Source organism: Gymnodraco acuticeps, unplaced genomic scaffold, assembly GCF_902827175.1.
Source record: "Gymnodraco acuticeps unplaced genomic scaffold, fGymAcu1.1, whole genome shotgun sequence".
NCBI lineage: Eukaryota > Metazoa > Chordata > Actinopteri > Perciformes > Bathydraconidae > Gymnodraco > Gymnodraco acuticeps.
In genome coordinates this window covers 71,777-94,078 of record NW_022990435.1, presented here as the reverse complement: position 1 = coordinate 94,078, position 22,302 = coordinate 71,777, and the positions used below count along the sequence as shown (strand labels likewise).

At 43.0% G+C, this 22,302-nt stretch overlaps 1 protein-coding gene across 1 annotated transcript in view; it reads left to right on the top strand.

The window, feature by feature from the left end:
- The window catches only part of LOC117551975 (protein disulfide-isomerase A5-like), a gene marked incomplete at its 5' end in the record, with an annotated part of 56,307 nt that overhangs the window by 11,200 nt on the left and 22,805 nt on the right, over positions 1-22,302 (top strand). Inside the window, 3 exon segments of the mRNA XM_034225082.1 lie at positions 7,603-7,673; positions 10,515-10,678; positions 12,456-12,586. Coding sequence (XP_034080973.1) covers positions 7,603-7,673; positions 10,515-10,678; positions 12,456-12,586 — 366 coding nt within the window.

The following is a 22,302-nucleotide window of genomic DNA, read 5'->3' as shown; positions in this document are numbered from 1 at the left end:
ATGTCGGCCCTGAAAGGCGAACCTCAAGAACTTCCGGTGATGGGATGCAATTGGCACGTGGAAGTAGGCGTCCCTCAAGTCCACGGTTGTGAACCACTCCCCCTGTGCGACAACACGAAGGGTGTCTGCTGTGGTTAGCATATGGAAGGACAGTACCTTCAGGAATCTGTTGATTCCTCTGAGGTCCAGAACTGGACGGAATCCGCCAACTTTCTTGCTCACAAGAAAGTACGCCGAGTAGAACCCCCCGCCCTGAAGCAGAGGCTCCACTGGCTCGATTGCGCCCTTGGCCAAGAGGACAGACAACTCTTGGGCCAGAGCTAAGGCCTTCGCCGGGTCGTTGACAACTGTCATTCTGACCCGGCCGAAGGCCCTGGGTTAGGGTGGAAACCACCCAAGGGTCGGAAGTACAGGCAGCCCAGTAGCTGAGCTGCTGCTGGGAAAAACAGCCGACGACCGGCCCCGGGACTTCAGGGCCTAGCCCCCCGGCCCCTGGAGCCCCCTGGGGGGCGCCGGTAAGGCTCTGAAGCACGAGGCGACCTGGGGCACGAAAGTCATTGGCCGGTTGAGTGGGCCGCTGGGACCTCTGCAGACCACCCCTGTAAGCCGGTGGCTGAGTGCGGCTGCTAGAGCGGCCCCTGGGCCTGCTGGGAGTGGCCACGGGTCTGCGAAGCCCCGAGAGCTGCTGCTGCCTCCCTAGCTTGGGCAGCGCGCTCCAGCGCCTCCAGGGCAGCTGACCCAAACAGCTCCCCTGGCTCGACTGGCACGCTACGGAGGACTCTCCGTATGTCTCCATTAGTGGTGACTGGGCCAGCCAAACCTGGCGACGAGTCTGTACCAGAAAGGACATAACTCGTCCCAATTCCCTAGTCATTAGGGCAAAGGCCTGCAGTGATGCATCTCTGAGGCCCAGCAAAGAAGGCTCGGCCGGAGCCTGCTGCAGCGAGGTGGAGACGGCCAGCATTAGATGGGAGAGGGAGTTCCCTACGTCGTAGGCCCTACAGAGCAGCCCATCTGTGAACCTGCACTGAGGCCGAGGGCACCTGACCTCAGGCCTTAGAGCCTCGTCAGGAGCCAGAATCAGGGAGGCGATGGCAGGCTCAATGGGTGGCATGCCACCCAGCCCCACCCTCGCCGGGTCCTGCATGGCAGCCAGCCCGGGCATCAGGGCATCAGAGCCAGCGTGGAAGAGGGCCCTGGTGTCCCTCCAGCATGCCCTCAGGTACTCCTCTGAAGGAGGACCGGTGAGGGGGACAGGGGCTGGGCTACGCCTGAAGAAGGAATCTGCAGGTGCGCCAGGACCGTACGAATAATGGCCGCCATGGAGTCGTCCTCCACGCCCTGCAGAGACCACTGAGCAGAGGAGAGGGAAGCCTCCTCGAGCGGGACCTCGTCCTCCGTCTCTTCATTGAAGAGGTTAGCCGAAGCCGCTAGCGACAAGGCATCCTCATACAGAGGTGCGGCAACCGAAGGAGGGGCAGGCGGCACACCAGCAGCCCCTTTACCAGGCCCTGGCTGAAGGGCCAAGAGGAGCGACTTCATCGTGTCCATGTCGGTAGCTAGCTGATCCACTTTAGAGGACAGCCTGTTTCTAGTCCTCCTATTGGGGGGTGCACCCATGGTGCTCCCTCAAGTCGCCGGGGATGGCCGAACCGATCTGGAGGAGGATGTGACAAAGAGAGGTGTCCGTTGGCTGCCGCCAGACGTTCCACCTCAGTGATTCTAGCCACTCTGAGTGCCCGGGACATGCAGCTACAGTTCATGCAGGCACCTACCGTGAGAGCCTCCCTTAGATGCTCGAGGCCGAGGCAAGAGGGGCAGCGGTCATGGCCGTCCTCGGGCTCAAGAGAAGCCATACAGGCGCTACATGAATGAGCCATTCTGTAGGTAGCCAGATGCAGCGTAGCCAGGAGCAGGTGCGGGAACACAGCCTTCACCAGCTACCTGCTTAATGGAAAGAGTAGAGCCGCGCCGCTACTCGCCAAACAGAAAGAGGGATGTAATTACACCCACGTTACCGGCATGTTCCAACCGAACGAACGCTGTAGGCTACAAAAATGTAGCCAAGGTACTCTCGCGCAGCGAGAAGATGAAAGGAACAGATCCTCTGACGACACCGGCTGATATAGCCGGTGTCACGTGGGTCACAGGTGACTTTGTTGTTATTGGTACTCGAGCTGCTCATGCGCGCGATGGACACATCCAGCTGCTTTTAATTGAACTATTCATATCTTAGACTGCACTGTAACTTTTATCCATGTATTTTTTCTTTTAATGTTTATTTTATTAGCTTTTCTTTTTAATGACTGATTTTAAATGCCTTTGTCTGAATGTCTTTCATTTTTTGTAAAGCACTTTGAATAGCCTTGTGTTGAAAAGTGCTATATAAATAAACTTGCCTTGCCTCTGGCGGTCAGTAGGGACGAAATAGAACCAAAACAATATACCAACTTTGTCTCATGCCTCTGTGCACAGCGCTGCTCATAACAGCGTCTGCACATTGAGACAAATATGGCGTCTTGGATCCTCATGCACTTTAAATCACACCTTTAAATCCAACTTTATTTATAGCACTTTAAAACCTCCAGACCAAAGTGCTGTACAGAGAGATATATAAAATATAAAATCACACAACTCAGCTCACAAAACATAAAATTAATACATTTAAAATAAAAGATACAAACACAAAACAAACCAGAATAAACATAACCATTTAAAAAAACAAAAAAAACAGCCAAATAATAAAAACAATAGACCACTGAAAGCAAATAAAAGCAACAATCTACTTGTTTACGAATGCTAAGGAGAAGAGGTGGTCACCTTCACACCAAACAGGGACTGTATATTCATAATGCTTGAAACAGTTGTATTAAAAAAACATTGCTAACATGTGCTTACTGAAAGACAACCTTGAGATGATACAAAGTTAAACTGAGCAAAAAGACCAGTGATGCTGGCTTCCTAATTAAACGACAGAGAAATACAGTATTTGGCCGATGGTGAAGTTATCTAATGAAATTCACTCCCTTTTGAATTTTGGCACTCAAAATCTGGAGCTGGGAGATACTTCATATTTTTAATTTAATGATGAGTTGAATCGGGAAAGGCGCTTTTTGAAGAAAAACACATTTTTAAGAAAACATTGTTTTATCAAGATATGTATTGTTTTTTCTTCTTCCATAACATAATGACAACACTATTTAACACTCGCGCTTCTATTGACTAGCGCTGCAACACATTGTACGTGATAAGCTAAGGGGCGGGACATCTCTGAGCGGTTGACCAATCACAACAGAGCCGACCAGCTAACCAATCAGAGCAGACTGGGCTCTGGTTTCAGACAGAGGGTGAAAAGAGGTGCTGCAGCACAGACAGTATGAGAGAAATAAAGAGCTTTTTGAACATTAAAGCATGGAGACATGTAGAGACACTACATACTGATATACACCTGACATCAGCAGGAGAGGACTCTTTAAAGTAGAGACACTACATACTGATACACACCTGAACATCAGCAGGAGAGGACTCTTTAAAGTAGAGACACTACATACTGATATACACCTGAACATCAGCAGGAGAGGACTCTTTAAAGTAGGAGACACTACATTACTGATATACACCTGAACATCAGCAGGAGAGGACTCTTTAAAGTAGAGACACTACATACTGATATACACCTGAACATCAGCAGGAGAGGACTCTTTAAAATAGATCACCATATATACTGATATACACACTGAACATCAGCAGGAGAGGACTCTTTAAAGTAGAGACACTACATACTGATATACACTGAACATCAGCAGGAGAGGACTCTTTAAAGTAGAGACACTATATACTGATATACACCTGAACATCAGCAGGAGAGCACTCTTTAAAGTAGAGACACTACATACTGATATACACCTGAACATCAGCAGGAGAGGACTCTTTAAAGTAGAGACACTATATACTGATATACACCTGAACATCAGCAGGAGAGGACTCTTTAAAGTAGAGACACTACATACTGATATACACCTGAACATCAGCAGGAGGAGGAGTCTTTAAAGTAGAGACACTACATACTGATATACACCTGAACATCAGCAGGAGAGGACTCTTTAAAGTAGAGACACTACATACTGATATACACCTGAACATCAGCAGGAGGAGGACTCTTTTAAAATAGAGACACTATATACTGATATACACCTGAAAAATCAGCAGGAGAGGACTCTTTAAAGTAGAGACACTACATACTGATATACACCTGAACATCAGCAGGAGAGGACTCTTTAAGTAGAGACACTACATACTGATATACACCTGAACATCAGCAGGAGGAGGACTCTTTAAAGTAGAGACACTACACACTGATATACACCTGAACATCAGCAGGAGAGGACTCTTTAAAGTAGAGACGATACATACTGATATACACCTGAACATCAGCAGGAGAGGACTCTTTAAGTAGAGACACTACATACTGATATACACCTGAACATCAGCAGGAGAGGACTCTTTAAAGTAGAGACACTACATACTGATATACACCTGAACATCAGCAGGAGAGGACTCTTTAAAGTAGAGACACTACATACTGATATACACCTGAACATCAGCAGGAGAGGACTCTTTAAAGTAGAGACACTACATACTGATATACACCTGAACATCAGCAGGAGAGGACTCTTTAAAGTAGAGACACTACATACTGATATACACCTAAACATCAGCAGGAGAGGACTCTTTAAAATAGAGACACTATATACTGATATACACCTGAACATCAGCAGGAGAGGACTCTTTAAAGTAGAGACACTACATACTGATATACACCTGAACAGCAGCAGGAGAGGACTCTTTAAAGTAGAGACACTACATACTGATATACACCTGAACATCAGCAGGAGAGGACTCTTTAAAGTAGAGACACTACATACTGATATACACCTGAACATCAGCAGGAGAGGACTCTTTAAAGTAGAGACACTACATACTGATATACACCTGAACATCAGCAGGAGAGGACTCTTTAAAATAGAGACACTATATACTGATATACACCTGAACATCAGCAGGAGAGGACTCTTTAAAGTAGAGACACTACATACTGATATACACCTGAACATCAGCAGGAGAGGACTCTTTAAAGTAGAGACACTACATACTGATATACACCTGAACATCAGCAGGAGAGGACTCTTTAAAATAGAGACACTATATACTGATATACACCTGAACATCAGCAGGAGAGGACTCTTTAAAGTAGAGACACTACATACTGATATACACCTGAACATCAGCAGGAGAGGACTCTTTAAAGTAGAGACACTATATACTGATATACACCTGAACATCAGCAGGAGAGGACTCTTTAAAGTAGAGACACTACATACTGATATACACCTGAACATCAGCAGGAGAGGACTCTTTAAAGTAGAGACACTACATACTGATATACACCTGAACATCAGCAGGAGAGGACTCTTTAAAGTAGAGACACTACATACTGATATACAACCTGAACATCAGCAGGAGAGGACTCTTTAAAATAGAGACACTATATACTGATATACACCTGAACATCAGCAGGAGAGGACTCTTTAAAGTAGAGACACTACATACTGATATACACCTGAACATCAGCAGGAGAGGACTCTTTAAATTAGAGACACTACATACTGATATACACCTGAACATCAGCAGGAGAGGACTCTTTAAAGTAGAGACACTACACACTGATATACACCTGAACATCAGCAGGAGAGGACTCTTTAAAGTAGAGACGCTACATACTGATATACACCTGAACATCAGCAGGAGAGGACTCTTTAAAGTAGAGACACTACATACTGATATACACCTGAACATCAGCAGGAGAGGACTCTTTAAAGTAGAGACACTACATACTGATATACACCTGAACATCAGCAGGAGAGGACTCTTTAAAGTAGAGACACTACATACTGATATACACCTGAACATCAGCAGGAGAGGACTCTTTAAAGTAGAGACACTACATACTGATATACACCTGAACATCAGCAGGAGAGGACTCTTTAAAATAGAGACACTATATACTGATATACACCTGAACATCAGCAGGAGAGGACTCTTTAAAGTAGAGACACTACATACTGATATACACCTGAACATCAGCAGGAGAGGACTCTTTAAAGTAGAGACACTACATACTGATATACACCTGAACATCAGCAGGAGAGGACTCTTTAAAGTAGAGACACTACATACTGATATACACCTGAACATCAGCAGGAGAGGACTCTTTAAAATAGAGACACTATATACTGATATACACCTGAACATCAGCAGGAGAGGACTCTTTAAAGTAGAGACACTACATACTGATATACACCTGAACATCAGCAGGAGAGGACTCTTTAAAGTAGAGACACTACATACTGATATACACCTGAACATCAGCAGGAGAGGACTCTTTAAGTAGAGACACTACACACTGATATACACCTGAACATCAGCAGGAGAGGACTCTTTAAAGTAGAGACGCTACATACTGATATACACCTGAACATCAGCAGGAGAGGACTCTTTAAAGTAGAGACACTACATACTGATATACACCTGAGCATCAGCAGGAGAGAACTCTTTAAAGTAGAGACGCTACATACTGATATACACCTGAACATCAGCAGGAGAGGACTCTTTAAAGTAGAGACACTACATACTGATATACACCTGAACATCAGCAGGAGAGGACTCTTTAAAGTAGAGACGCTACATACTGATATACACCTGAACATCAGCAGGAGAGGACTCTTTAAAGTAGAGACACTAAATATGAACCTAAAAAAAAATAATGTTATCTTGCTTTTGCTTTTCCTTCACTCACTCTCACCCAGTCTCCCTCGTTCTACCTCTAACAGTTTTACCCAAACAAACGCACCCCCATGCCTGAGAGTGAATCATGTAGGAAGTAATCAGACATGACTGAACTCTCCTGGTAAACATGAGAGACCCTTGTCATCTCATTTATGGTTTCACCCTCGGCATGTCAGAAGTAACCCCACTGACAAATCTTTAAAACACCAGAGAGTTACAGCGTTAGACGCATTGATTCAACCGGACGGATCCGGGACGTAATGCTGTGCAAAGATTGCGTCATCATTGCATCACTCAGCTTTGGTTTTAGAGAAGTCATTTCTTCAGGGATACAGTTATTTATTTTTCTGCAAGATTGAGAGGTAGTTCCTTTATCTGTTTAACTAGGAAGCTGATATCGGCAGTATTTCCAATTATTTATTTGTATTAATGAATAGGTTTCAGAAAATATATGTTTTGAGGCATTTTCATTTATTTATGATTCTTATTTTTTAGGTATTTTTATAAATGGATAATACTTCCTGTTTGAAATGTGAAATTCTATTTGTTTTGTTTTATATTTACCTTACCTTATTGATAGCAAACTGTAGGATATCTTCCTTCCAATATTCCAACATTTTAATAACAAGATTTGAGGGATTTCTACCAGAAAATGTGTAGTTTTGAGTTTCTAAAAAGACATATCTGTTAAATATCTGCTATCAGTTTCATAAAACTGTCATGTTTGGGCTCTCATGTTTGTTTTGCTTCCTTCAGGGTGTGGACACTGCAAGAAGATGAAGCCAGAGTATGATGAAGCTGCTGAAATACTCAACAAGGCTGCAGACGTGAGTTTCCTAACCTTCCTTTACGTGCATGCTTACAGGCCTGTGTGTTTCCATATATCATACTCTGCTGCACACACAGATCTATGTGGGCGTAGCAGCGCCTCATTAACACTTCCTAACAATCCCTCCTCTTGGCCTGAAGGCTTTTTGGCCGCCATGCTGGTCGCTGTGTCCTGCAGCCCGCCTCTCGATGTGTTTCTGATTAGTCGGGTGTGTTCCTCCTCTCCGCCATTCTGTCCTCTGTGGTAATGCAACACTCCCCAGCCAGGGGCAGGGCCTATAAACCTCCAATTATCTAATCCGTGAGCGTCTCCCCGGCCCGATGCCTGGACCTTCTCCTCGTGGCTCTCTGCCCAGTGCTGGAGGTCAATGGGAAAAGCCTGGCCGTTATCTAATATTGATGATCTGGAGCCTCTTTCACCCTGAGCCCTCTAGACCCAGCATGTCATTTATTTCTCACCCTCCTTTCCTTCTCTGCCGTTCTTACTAATGCAGCGCTCTTACGTTATAAATACACGACCAGTGTGTGCTCATTAGCAGAGGTTGAACTTGGGATTATTCTCTGGAAGTTTAAATTGCTCGGTGTCATGTAACAGTTTAGCGTAAAGGACTGTCATTGTCAGCTATTACGTTATACTCCAGTTCTACTCCAGTACGACTCAGATGTCGCACTTTTCCTTGTACATGTGATGTTTTGGTGTTGTTGTTTTTGTTGTTGTGTTTCATTCCGTTAACTGTCAAGTGGGAACTAAGTATTTTTTTGTACGTTTTTGTGTTTCTCTTATTTTCCTACGATACTGTTATGATTGGCTGTGAATAAGAAAATATGAAGGACAGACCATATATTTCTATGTATGTATTTATTTTGAGAAAGGGGCAGGTAATATACAGTGGGGCAAAAAAGTATTTAGTCAGCCACCAATTGTGCAAGTTCTCCCACTTAAAAAGATGAGAGGCCTGCAATTTTCATCCTAGGTACACTTCAACGATGAGAGACAGAATGAGGGGAAATAATCCAGGAAATCACATTGCAGGATTTTTAATGAATTAATTGGTAAATTCCTCGGTAAAATAAGTATTTGGTCACCTACAAACAAACAAGATTTCTGGCTCTCACAGACCTGTAACTTCTTCTTTAAGAGCCTCCTCTGTTCTCCACTCGTTAACTGTATGAATGGCACCTGTTTGAACTCGTTATCAGTATAAAAGACACCTGTCCACAACCTCAAACAGTCACACTCCAAACTCCACTATGGCCAAGACCAAAGAGCTGTCAAAGGACACCAGAAACAAAATGGTAGACCTGCACCAGGCTGGGAAGACTGAATCTGCAATAGGTAAGCAGCTTGGTGTGAAGAAATCAACTGTGGGAGCAATTATTAGAAAATGGAAGACATACAAGACCACTGATAATCTCCCTCGATCTGGGGCTCCACGCAAGATCTCACCCCGTGGGGTCAAAATGATCACAAGAACGCTGAGCAAAGATACCAGAACCACACGGGGGGACCGAGTCAATGACCTGCAGAGAGCTGGGACCAAAGTAACAAAGGCTACCATCAGTAACACACTACGCCGCCAGGCACTCAAATCCTGCAGTGCCAGACGTGTCCCCCTGCTTAAGCCAGTACATGTCCAGGCCCGTCTGAAGTTAGCTAGAGAGCATTTAGATGATCCAGAAGAGGATTGGGAGAATGTCATATGGTCAGATGAAACCAAAATAGAACCTTTTGGTAAAAACTCAACTAGACGTGTTTGGAGGCGAAAGAATGCTGAGTTGCATCCAAAGAACACCTACTGTGAAACATGGGGGTGGAAACATCATGCTTTGGGGCTGTTTTTCTGCAAAGGGACCAGGACGACTGATCCGTGTAAAGGAAAGAATGAATGGGGCCATGTATCGTGAGATTTTGAGTGAAAACCTCCTTCCATCAGCAAGGGCATTGAAGATGAAACGTGGCTGGGTCTTTCAGCATGACAATGATCCCAAACACACCGCCCGGGCAACGAAGGAGTGGCTTCGTAAGAAGCATTTCAAGGTCCTGGAGTGGCCTAGCCAGTCTCCAGATCTCAACCCCATAGAAAATCTTTGGAGGGAGTTGAAAGTCCGTGTTGCCCAGCGACAGCCCCAAAACATCACTGCTCTAGAGGAGATCTGCATGGAGGAATGGGCCAAAATACCAGCAACAGTGTGTGAAAACCTTGTGAAGACTTACAGAAAACGTTTGACCTCTGTCATTGCCAACAAAGGGTATATAACAAAGTATTGAGATGAACTTTTGTTATTGACCAAATACTTATTTTCCACCATCATTTGCAAATAAATTCTTTAAAAATCCTGACAATGTGATTTTCTGGATTTTTTTCTTTTCTCATTCTGTCTCTCATAGTTGAAGTGTAGCTAGGATGAAAATTACAGGCCTCTCATCTTTTTAAGTGGGAGAACTTTCACAATTGGTGGCTGACTAAATACTTTTTTGCCCCACTGTAAGATTATTTTCTTCTCCCTGCTCCTTTTCGGGTACGGTGTGTTTATAGAGACATTTTTTGTAAATAAGTTATACATGGACTGGAGCCTCTTTCACCCTGAGCCCTCAAGACCCAGCATGTCATTTATTTCTCCCCTCCTTCCTTCTCTGCCGGGCTTACTAATGCAGCGCTCTTACGTTATAAATACACGACCAGTGTGTGCTCATTAGCAGAGGTTGAACTTGGGATTGTTCTCTGGAAGTTTAAATTGCTCGGTGTCATGTAACAGTTCAGCGTAAAGGACTGTCATTGGTCTAATTAGGCACCATAGTCATTATATCACTCCCCTATCCTCTGTTGTCTTTCCTCCAGAGTCCCGGTGTGTTGGCAGCGGTGGACACCACCGTGCACAAAGCTGTAGGAGAGCGCTTCAAGATCTCCGGCTTCCCGACCGTTAAGTATTTCGTGAAAGGTGAAGACAAGTACACGCTGCCACACCTGCGGAACAAAGACAAGATCATCGAGTTCATGCACAAGTGAGTCACCACTTAAAAAGGACATACTATGCTCATCTTCAGGTTCATTTTTGTATTCTGTGTCTCTCCTGGGACATGTCTCCATGCTTTAATGTACTGTGCTGCAGCACCTCTTTTCACCCTCTGTCTGAAACCAGAGCCCAGTCTGCTCTGATTGGTTAGCTGGCTGGCTCTGTTGTGATTGGTCAACTGCTTAGAGATGTCCCGCCCCTTAGCCTATCATGTACAATGTATGTGAAGGAGTATGTGTCTTAAGTAAGGGATAATGTGCAGCGAGGCGGTCATTGTGGCGTCGGGCTCCTGATCTGCCTGTCAGGGTGTTCTCCATAATGACCAAGTCGCTGCACATTATCCCGCTTATTGAACGGCCACATTCTCAACAAAGTAACGATATGACTCCCAATATTAATTGAAATGCTTTTATAGATTTAGAAAATGTTTTTATTGATTTAAAAAATAGTAGGCAAGGCAAGTTTATTTATATAGCACCTTTGACCACAAGGCAATTCAAGGTGCTTTACAAAAATGAAAGACATTCGGACAAAGGCATAAGGCTATTATTTATTTAGAATGACATGCATCCGCTAAGAAAAATAGTCCGTTGTTACCGTTTGAACTAACGTAACAACGGCAGGAACTGCTTCGATAGCGTTTTTGAGGAGCTTTTTGATTACAGATTTGAAAACATCGTTGCTTGCTTTAAAAGTAGCACAATTCATTATGTCAACCCTAGATATCCCTGCCCTAATGCCAAAGCAACTGGCAACTGAATATGTGTCGCCGTTTGATGTCTATGTCTGGACCGCTGCGTAAAAAGGAGGGTTTCTGCCCCGTTACTTCTGCGCTGTTTTTCTTGTTCCACTGCATGCAGTTTGCTTTTCAGCCAAACTGTATACAGTTCAATCGACCGGACTTCTTTCTGCAGATGTGAGCGTCCTTAACAACGGTCAATAAGTCCTTGACAGCGGTCTGTCTGTTCTGGATTAACAACGTGTCACGTGTTCTGAATTGACCAATCAGAATTGAGTATTCAACTAATCCATGTAATAAGAATGAGATCATCTTGCAGCCTTCATACTCACACAGTAAAAATCTCTTCACATTTGGAACTTACGTCACATGTTATCTTACTCTAAGTTTCCTGTAAGCTATACTTGTAGGATTTCACATTTCTCAGGAGGAAACACACTCCTGGCAAGAAGACAGACAGTCATGATAAAAAGGCACTATGAACTAAATCATGACATCCTAGGCAAGGCTCTACACTTTTGAGCTCTGCAAACTGCTGCAAAACTAAAAGTTATGGACACTCTTTTGCGGTGGATTGCTGTCCAAGAACACCCATAAACATTCATTCAACTTCCCATGATTCCCGTGTTACAAAGAATTTCTTCCCGCCTGAAACACTTAAACCCGCCTCCCTGCGCAGGATATGCGATATTGCCGTGAGCCACACTTTGGCATCAGACCCAGACTCAAACTCCACGACATCGCAGTCATTTTAGGCTTTAGCTGCTTCCTCTCACAGTAATACATTAATCCTGGCAAAGGGTCACTGTGAAACATTACAGTCCTGCGATGACATCAGTCCAGCTGCTAAAGACACCATTAAGTGTGCAAGCAGAGGTCAACAGACATTAAGTCATTGAGTGTTTTAATATATCCTTCGTATTCGTAGGGGTAATACTGTCTATGCAAACTACATTTTTCACTGCTTTTAACTACATGTAAAGCAGTGTCTTGCCCTCACATAATCATGACTGTTTTGTGTCCTCAGTCCCCAGGCGCCTCCTCCACCTGAGCAGTCTTGGGAGGACAAGCCCTCCAGCGTCAGCCATCTTGGATTAGAGGATTTCCGAGAGGCGCTGAAGAAGAAGAAGCACGCTCTGGTGATGTTCTACGCTCCATGTAAGAGCATACACTAATAATACACCTCTTAAAAATGCTATTCTGTAGTTGCCACCTTTCACATACGGTTAAAGGTCCCCTATTGTACTGTTTTTCATCAATAGGTCTCAGATATATACTGAACCTGTCTCTGATTGGCTGACACACCAAACAGATCATCGCAGCATTACCCATAATCCCCTCTGTTTCAGCCCTGTTTCCAAAGTGCTGATTCTCTGTCTGTTACTTTAGATGAAAATAAGGAGCCCCTCCCCACGCCCCTCTGAGAGAGATTTGGTTACAAAGAACTCAATGGTGCTCTAGAGGAGATTCAGGTGATACGGGGGAGGGGGGGGTTACCTTGGTTGCTGATTGGCTAATGGTTACACAAGACAACACATCGTTATGACATCATAAAGTGGCCAAAATCTGATCAGCTCATTCATGAAGAAGAGGGGACACATGTTGATGTAGAAGAGACATGAAGAAGAGGGGACACATGTTGATGTAGAGGAGACATGAAGAAGAGGGGACACATGTTGATGTAGAAGAGACATGAAGAAGAGGGGACACATGTTGATGTAGAAGAGACATGAAGAAGAGGGGACACATGTTGATGTAGAAGAGACATGAAGAAGAGGGGACACATGTTGATGTAGAAGAGACATGAAGAAGAGGGGACACATGTTGATGTAGAAGAGACATGAAGAAGAGGGGACACATGTTGATGTAGAAGAGACATGAAGAAGAGGGGACACATGTTGATGTAGAAGAGACATGAAGAAGAGGGGACACATGTTGATGTAGAAGAGACATGAAGAAGAGGGGAGACATGTTGATGTAGAAGAGACATGAAGAAGAGGGGACACATGTTGATGTAGAAGAGACATGAAGAAGAGGGGACGGGGACACATGTTGATGTAGAAGAGACATGAAGAAGAGGGGACACATGTTGATGTAGAAGAGACATGAAGAAGAGGGGACACATGTTGATGTAGAAGAGACATGAAGAAGAGGGGACACATGTTGATGTAGAAGAGACATGAAGAAGAGAGGACACATGTTGATGTAGAAGAGACATGAAGAAGAGAGGACACATGTTGATGTAGAAGAGACATGAAGAAGAGGGGACACATGTTGATGTAGAAGAGACATGAAGAAGAGGGGACACATGTTGATGTAGAAGAGACATGAAGAAGAGGGGACACATGTTGATGTAGAAGAGACATGAAGAAGTGGATTTTGCATAATAGGTGACCTTTAAATCGTTATATGCCTTGGTGTTTTGATTGAGATGTTAACTGCTTGTGAGTCACAGTCCTTCTCTGTTGGACCCGGTGGGATCATATATTGGGTTTAAATCGGCGCGCTTCCATAACTCCGAGCTGCCTGTCAGGCTCCTGATCACGCAGTATATAAACCCCGCCTGAGCCTCCGGGAGACTGAGCTATGATTCACATGACTGAGAATAGATTTGTGAAAAACAGGAGAAAAGTTCCAGCTCATAATTCAGCTTTCCTGGAAAACATGAAATGTAGCTTTTTGTTCAGAGATTGAGTCGATTGTGTTTCTGACATTGAATTAAACTGCAACATCAAGTTCAATAAGTTCAGAGTCAACACTTTGAAATAAACTCCTCATGTTTGTCTTCAACACTGGAAGAAATGCTGCTCCAAAAACAAGCAAAAAACTATGTAAACAAGTCGTGTTCCCTTGTAATTTGCAATAGGATGGAATATTAAGATAAATCAGATCTTGTTATTTGCTAGGAAAACTTATTTTCAAGTATATTCTACCAGAATCAGGAAATGATGTGTTAAAAAACTAAGCCCCAAATGCAACAAATATTTCTGTTTTCTGGTGTTAGCTGGTGATTTTCCATTAAACATTTTTACATTTTTTTTTATCTGAGATACAACTCAAAGTAAGACGTTTTCAAGAGTCTTAACAAGATACTTAATATGTATTGTCTAAAAACCAGACCCTATATCTCACTTCAATGTTACCTCTTAAGTCATTAGGTCTTATATCGAGTGGCGAGACATATTCCGACTAAGCATTAGACAAATATACTTTGCAAGATTTCAACTTTTCGTAGCTTGTTCTTCATCTAAATGAGACATCCACAAAGTGAGCCTGTGTTGTTGAATTTAAATAATTTAAGGAACCGGTGTTATGACATCTGAGTTCTCACACCAAACACAGCAGCAGCAGGAATACAGATGATAATTATCAATCGTTATCAATCCACGCTCTCAGCACCTCTGGCCTTTGTGTCTGATCGGGCTTCAGAGCTCAGCGGTCACACTGCTCTTTTTCAACGCTTCAATCCACAAAGAGAGACGCTCCAGATGCACATCAGGAACAACCTGCTCACTGGTGACTTATCAAAGTCTAAATCGAGCATGTGATGAGATGCAGCTGCTTAGACATTCAGGCAGGAGATGCTTCAGACTGAAAAGAATATATTACACACAAAAGTTTGGATCACTGACTTACAGTATAGCCTCACACCTGCACAATTAAAACTTGACTAAAAATAAATGCGATCAAATCTATCTTATCTTTCCGACAGCTCTTTACAAAAGTCAGGACGTTGGGTTTTTTTATTCGGTGTTATCACAACACATTTCTCTGAAGCTTAAGAGAAGTTTAATTTTGGCTAATTGACTACAAGTAAGAAAATGTATAAGCACAATTTGATTTATAAGTTTAAAGATTGACAAAAAACACGGGGGGAAATTGTACACAACAAGAGACATGTGACATTTTTCTGAATATTCTAAATGCCACTGTGCCCCAATAGGCGCATTCACACCGCAGTACTTTTCCCACAAAGGTTCATGAGAACTAAGTACAGATCGCGTTCACACTGGAAAAAGTCCCTGGGGGTGGATTAGGCAAATGAAGCCGCTGACGTCACTTCTTCTTCTTCTGCTTTGGGTTTACTGGCAGGCCGCAAACCACTTCACGGCGTATACTGCCGCCCAAAGTCCCCGGCCGGAAGTCCCCGGAGTTGGGGACTGGCTTCAGTAGAAGCTGCTGGGACTCCCAGCAGCTTCTACTGAAGCCTTCCGAGTAAATCACCAGAACACCGACACCTCCTCATCTCCACCACTCCCATGTTTTCTTTTGTGTTGCCATAAGTTAGTCTCTCTGCGTTTCTGCGCTGGGCTAATGCTAATAATGCTAATGCGAGGATAATAAAATGGCGGCTTCACAAAACTTTTTGGGAGTTTTACGGGGCGTGGTTTGCAATCCGCCCAGCCAATCAGACATAGGAACCTTTTTCTCCCACGAAAGTCCCTGCTCTCTAGCAGGGACTGAAAAGGGGGTAAAAAGGTTCTCATGGAATAATTTTAGTTCCGGCTCTTTTTGGTGTGAACACAACATTTCGGAACCATATCGGAACTAAAGTGGGAAAAGTACTGCGGTGTGAACGCGCCTAATGTGTATTTGATTACTTAGCCCTCTGGCATCATGTATTCAGGCTCAATGCATTGTCCCAGGTGTTTAGAGTCGGCGAGGTCCTGATAATTGATTCCGGTAAATTACTCTGACCTACTAATTGACCTGACCGAAGTTATTGAGTCTATGTAAGTTTACTGCTTGGCTCAGATCCACCAACGTCAGCAAGATCTCACCTCTATTAACCTCCCGAAGAACCAGGTTCAATTAACTGCTGTTTCAATTCAGACAACTCTTTTTTAATCTGTTTAAGGGATCCCGAAGGATTTTGATATCAGTAAATGGAGTGTCCTCCTACCTAAGTGTGAGTGGCAGGGTGCAGTCTTACCTTTTAAGCAGGAGAGGAGGGCATAGGTGTCTTTTAAGTTATCCCAGTCCAAAAAGGTGGGATTCAGTTTATTTGAAGAAAAATAGGTCCAAACTAATACAGGGTTTTTACTTTCTCTCTTTACAACATTATAATCATACTAAAAAAAAATGGTGCTGTGATCATGTTCAAATATGAAACTTTAATTCACAGTCTTACATTTATTACCAAAATGTTTAATTTCAACTGCCCAATTCAGTTGTGACATTTTAAAATCTCCCGACAGAATTTAGAGGTATTTCCTCATAAAAAGACCGGTGTCAATAAAAATTTGAATTCAAACTTTCATTTTCACCCAATCAATTCACATCAGGTTCAGACCTTTTTTCCGACACAGACGGCGGGTACTAACATTCAAAAACACACACCTATCTCCCGCAGGTATTTCGGAGGAAGATCCTCACGGTGGCGGTTACTAATTACGAACACACTCCTATCCGACACAGATGGCGGGTACTAACATCCACAAACACATACCTATCTCCTGCAGGTATTTCGGAGGAAGATCCTCACGGTGGCGGTTACTAATCACAAACACATCTCCCATCAAATCATTCCACTCAGCATTCCAACCAAGAAATTCACTCAGCATTCAAAGAAATTCACTCAACATTTCAACCAAATTCACTCAGCATTTCAACCAACAAATTCAGGAGATATTTACCAAGTTTGAGAGAACCTTACCGAGAGCTATTAACCCAGCTCTGAAGGACAAAGCCTACCGGGAGAGAGTCTACCAGGGGAAACCCCCCTCTCTCTCGCGCTCTCTCAAAAAACCAGTCTCTTTATGCTCAAAAAACCGGATCGAAAACCCAAAAAACAAACACCTCCTCTATTCCCAACCAACATCTTCTATTGGCTATGGCCTAAGACACACCTTCCCATGTTTGTGTAGAAAACAGGACATGAACAGACATATTCTATGGCTATCATAACCACCTTTTTGACGCCTCAATGTTTTTCTCCTTCAGTCAGGACCCCTCCCTGTGAACTGCTGTCAGAGGAGAGGGAAAAAACGGCCTACTCTCTTATCAGAGACACCCATAATTCTTATAGGCCTTACACTCAACTTAACAAACCACTTGGTTTTGTTTATACTGTATCTATAGCCTTACATATGAAGCATTTTCATTGTGGGTTATACAAGAATATAATTGATTATATTTGATTATAACTAACTTTCGTTTTAAGTATTAAACATACTATGAAAACTCTCAACACCCTCTTTTCAAAACGCAAAGTTATCAAATAGCAACAGATAAAATTGTAAGCATACATACATATTCAAAAGCCATCAAGAAGCATTCTCATTATGGGTTTATACAAGAATATGATTGATCATATATGATTTATAATTAACTTTCGTTTTAAGTATTCACTTCATATATGATTTATAATTAACTTTCGTTTTAAGTATTCACTTCATATGGAGATCTCAACACAGGTTACACCTTAAATAATGATAAATTGAATAATCAGTGGCGAACCATGTCTATCACAACTGGACCTTCTGTAGACACGCCCTGATACCATTCTCATGTATTCATTTTATATACATTTCATTACATTTTATTTATATAATTAAATCGATTTTTTTTGTTTGTTTTATCTGAGTGTTCCAGGGTATTCTCTGAATACCTTGAAGGCCCTGACGGTTCTCCACTGTGAATAATACATATAGTCAACCTATATCTCTGATGCCAACTAGCGAGGGTAGCGTCGACTAATCCTGCACATCCCTAATATCCTATATTTTATACACAAAGTTGTGCATTTGAGTCTCGTCTAATGTTCTCAATACCGGTTTGAGGCTCTCTCTTTTCTAGTGTTGCTTCTTTAATTGCATATTTTCTTTATCAATGAGCGATGGAGAACAGACCTGGCCGTCTCTTTATCTGCTTGTCATCATGTCAGTCATAATGAGGAAAGTTTGTTATTATCACCAGCAGACCTCCCTCTGAGCTGCTTCGAAGAACTCTGATGACAGAAGGGATCTGAGATGTAAAAACTGAAATGCTTCCGTGCTTTTATCGCACCGCGTCGCTCTGACCTGCGTGGTCGGTCTGTGATCTTCATGTGAGGGGAAGCCAGGTACAACGCTGTGATTTTTGATGTATCCCTTTCAGAATTGAGACAGAACCTTTTAAAGGTGTAAAGGCCATTTCATGTTGCAGCTTAAAGGGTGCTTCAGCAGGAAATGGCTTTCTGAGCTGTGCTGAAAGCTGAGGGAGGCAGCTGGGAAAAGAGAGGCAGAGTGGATGTTTAATATAATTGAGGTAACTGAATGCCACAAACAGTCAGTGCACTTGTAGCCTTGAAGACTATGTTTACAGTGGAAAACCAATGAGTAAGTGAACAACTTTGGCTATACTTCGACCAAGATGCAGACTTTTAATAATCATATTTAGGGGAGCTTGGTGTTCGCGGGGTCTTAAAAAGTATTAAAAGTTGATAAATCAATTTAGCGAAAATGAATGCTATTTAAAAAGTGTGAAACGGCATTTTCCAAGGTTTTACATTCTGTATCTTGTTTTCAATAAGTATATAAATGGTCCAAAGAGGTTGTATTCTACAGTCTGCCTGAATGTAATCATTGCGTAGGTGTGTAGTGTGATTCTGTGTAGTTTATTGATGGCATCCCGTTGGGTTTGACGTCATCTGAACAGGACATCGCACGCTCACTGCTTGATAGCGCGAAGCTCCGTTTACGCCGGTTGCTAAGCAACATCGTTATGGGGAAATGCAAGTCTGCGTCCAAATGGTTGGAAGATAAGGAGGAAGGACAATCAATACTGTATATAGTCAATGTGAGGTAAAGTGTGTCGCCAAGGTAACAGGTTAGAACTCCAAGTGGCCATGAGGTCTTAGAATGTATGGAAAGGGTCTTAAAAAAGGTCTTAAAAGGTCTTATATCTGACTTCAGGATTCCTGCATATACCCTGTTCTACATAGCGGTTTAAATATAAGTTAGAGACTTACATACAACAAAACTTTTCCCAGTTTGTTGTAGATTAAAATGCCCAGAGCCAAGCTTATCCAACACCTTTGTAATGTGTTGGACGTCACTAAAGCTCTTGTGGATTCAAACTGAGGACTTTTCGCTGAGTCAGATGGTCTTTACTTTGTATTCGTGGGGTTCAGCTCTGGCATATTTCAGTATATAACATAATACGAGGAGTTTACCCTTTGTCCATGCGCCCTGAATTTGTTTAAGTTGAAAGTACATACTATCTTGGATTCAATAACTGTCTTGATTCAAAGTGCAGAGTCTTATTGTGTCCCTTGGTCTTGGAAGGATCTGCAGGATTGATTAAAACCAGATTCCCTCATCTCTCTGGACACTTTCCAAAGGAGTTTTATTTCTTGTTTGTGTCTTATGTACGGAACAGGATTAGGGCCACATGTGGAAACATTTTTGCGATCTGACCAAAAGGGTTTTTGTTTTGAGTAGGTATTCCATAGCTGTGCAAATCTATGCTTATTTACTATCTTCTGTTGGTGCATGGACACAGTTTTTACCCTGTGCCTTTTGTAAATCCCATCCCCACCATCAGAATTAACACGAATACATTCATAAGAAAACTGTGTACTTCAATTTTTTTGGTAATAATCGACATATCTTCTTATTAAGAGTTATTTGTGAAGGGCTTATTAGGCGCTCTAGCGATTTCCTCGGAAGTACTTTTCCCCGTACTGGGAGTCCCAGCAGCTTCAACTGAAGCCAGTCCCCAACTCCGGGGACTTCCGGCCGGGGACTTCGGGTGGCAGTATACGCCGTGAAGTGACCTGCCAGTAAACCCAAAGCAGAAGAAGAAAAAGTGACGTCAGCGGCTTCATTTGCCTAATCCTCCCTCAGGGAACTTATTCCGGTGTGAATGCGATCAGTGCTTAGTTTCATGGGGGAACTAATGGCGCGTTTCCACTGCAGGCCTCGCTCGGCCTCGCTCGGTTTGGTTAGGCCTTATTAGGCCCGGCTCACTTTAATGCTGCGCTTCCATTACAGTTTAGGAACTGGGGCAGTTACTATAGTAACGCAGTGTAGGCGGAGCCGTGACGTCATCTTCAATGAGAGCCCCAGAAAAACAACACAGCCGTTAGCTCTTAGCACTCAGAGCTCACAGCTCTTCATATCTGTTCAGAAACTAGACAAAAGTACAAACCACAGACTGCCTGTGTCATGGAGAATACAGTCGCTGGTTTATTTATGTCTGTATAGGCCGTTGTTGTGAGTGTGGACGGTCGGAGCATATATAACGTTAGCTTAGCCAAGCTCCATTTAGAAAACAGGCATTTTAAAAGGGTTTTTCGCCTGCCGTCTGTCTGCAGACTTGTCAAAGCATTAATTCATGGTTTTTACTAAGCGGTATCAGTATGTTGTTACTTCGGCATCATTTTGAAACCTGTATTACAATTAAATCACGGTCAAATATGTTCATCTTGTTGTAGTTGTAGCCCCCTTGCCAGCGATTCTCTCTCTAGTTTAGCATACTCAGCCCGACTCAGCCTGGTTGTTCCTGGCCCTAGAACCACGATTTAGTCGGGCCAGAAAAAAGGTGAAAAAGTAGCCCCGGGCCAAAACTAGGCCAAGTGGAAGCGCTTAAAGCGAGCTACCCGCTGCAGTGGAAACGCGCCATAAGTGCTGGGAACTAAGTACGACAAAGTACTTGGTGTGAAAGCGGCTATTGACTTTTATCCCTAACCCTTTACATTTATCCACCAACTGCCATCAGTTCCTGGACAATCTTCGTCACACCAAAAGCTGTACTTGCCATTTTCTCCTTTCCAATTTTCCACCACAGCAACATCAACAACAAAAACGTTTACAGACATTCGTAGAGAAAAGAAGATTTCATCACAGTTATTACACGTATTGACAGCAAGTACATAAACACACGTGGTCCACTCAAATGTTTCCACCCACTGGAAGTGAACGTCTGCCTGTAAATGTGATCTGGTTCCTCACGGTGTGTTTGTGTTAGTGTCGACTCGCTGTAAATGTATAGCTGCTGGAGCAGAGAGGTTGAGTTTATGACAGCAATAAAGAGATTAACAGCCTTGTAACCTACAAGTGAACCATCTCTAATGCGGTGTAAAGCTCTCAATAACTGCAGGATTGTGGGACACCGCTTCATGATTGGGACTCAGTGAATGATGTACAGCAGGGATTTCTTTCATATCTGCTGGCTTGGGAGGTCATGGATTACATGTAACGGGATTACGTATCAGGATACAAAAAGTAACTTTATTCGCTTACAGTTACATAAAAAAGATTGGATTACTGTTACATTTCTACATTTGGCGATTACCAGCAGGATTACAGTGTTAGTAAAAACCTAAAAACATCATATAGTGTTTGTTGTAAAGCAGTGTTTCTCAAACTTTTTCATACCAAGGACCACTTTACCAATAAAAAAACACTCGCGGACCACCTAACTCCACAAATATCCCAAGGCAAGGCAAGGCAAGTTTATTTATATAGCACTTTTCAACACAAGTCAATTCAAAGTGCAAAACACATCGTTTTTCTAGAACAGATTATAAATCGCCTGAAAATGGTACAAACAAGTGACAACATGTGTGACGAAGGTGTTGCCCTGGGCTTTATCATGCAATAGAAAGTTAAACTTAAGCTTGTTCCATTGCGGAGATATTCCAGCGAGAGTACGGAAAACTTTAATGTATTTATTTATTTCAAATGTGAAATGTTACCAATATACTCACGGACCACTAGGGGGCGGTCACGGACCACCAGTGGTCTGCGGACCACACTTTGAGAAGCACTGAAGGATCAGATGTTATCTCTTCTCTGTCAGCTGTTCTGTTCTGTAGGATAATACATTACGTGTGAATCTATACGTCTACTGCCTGAATCTGCTTTATGGTTTTCACTTTCTTTGCTTCA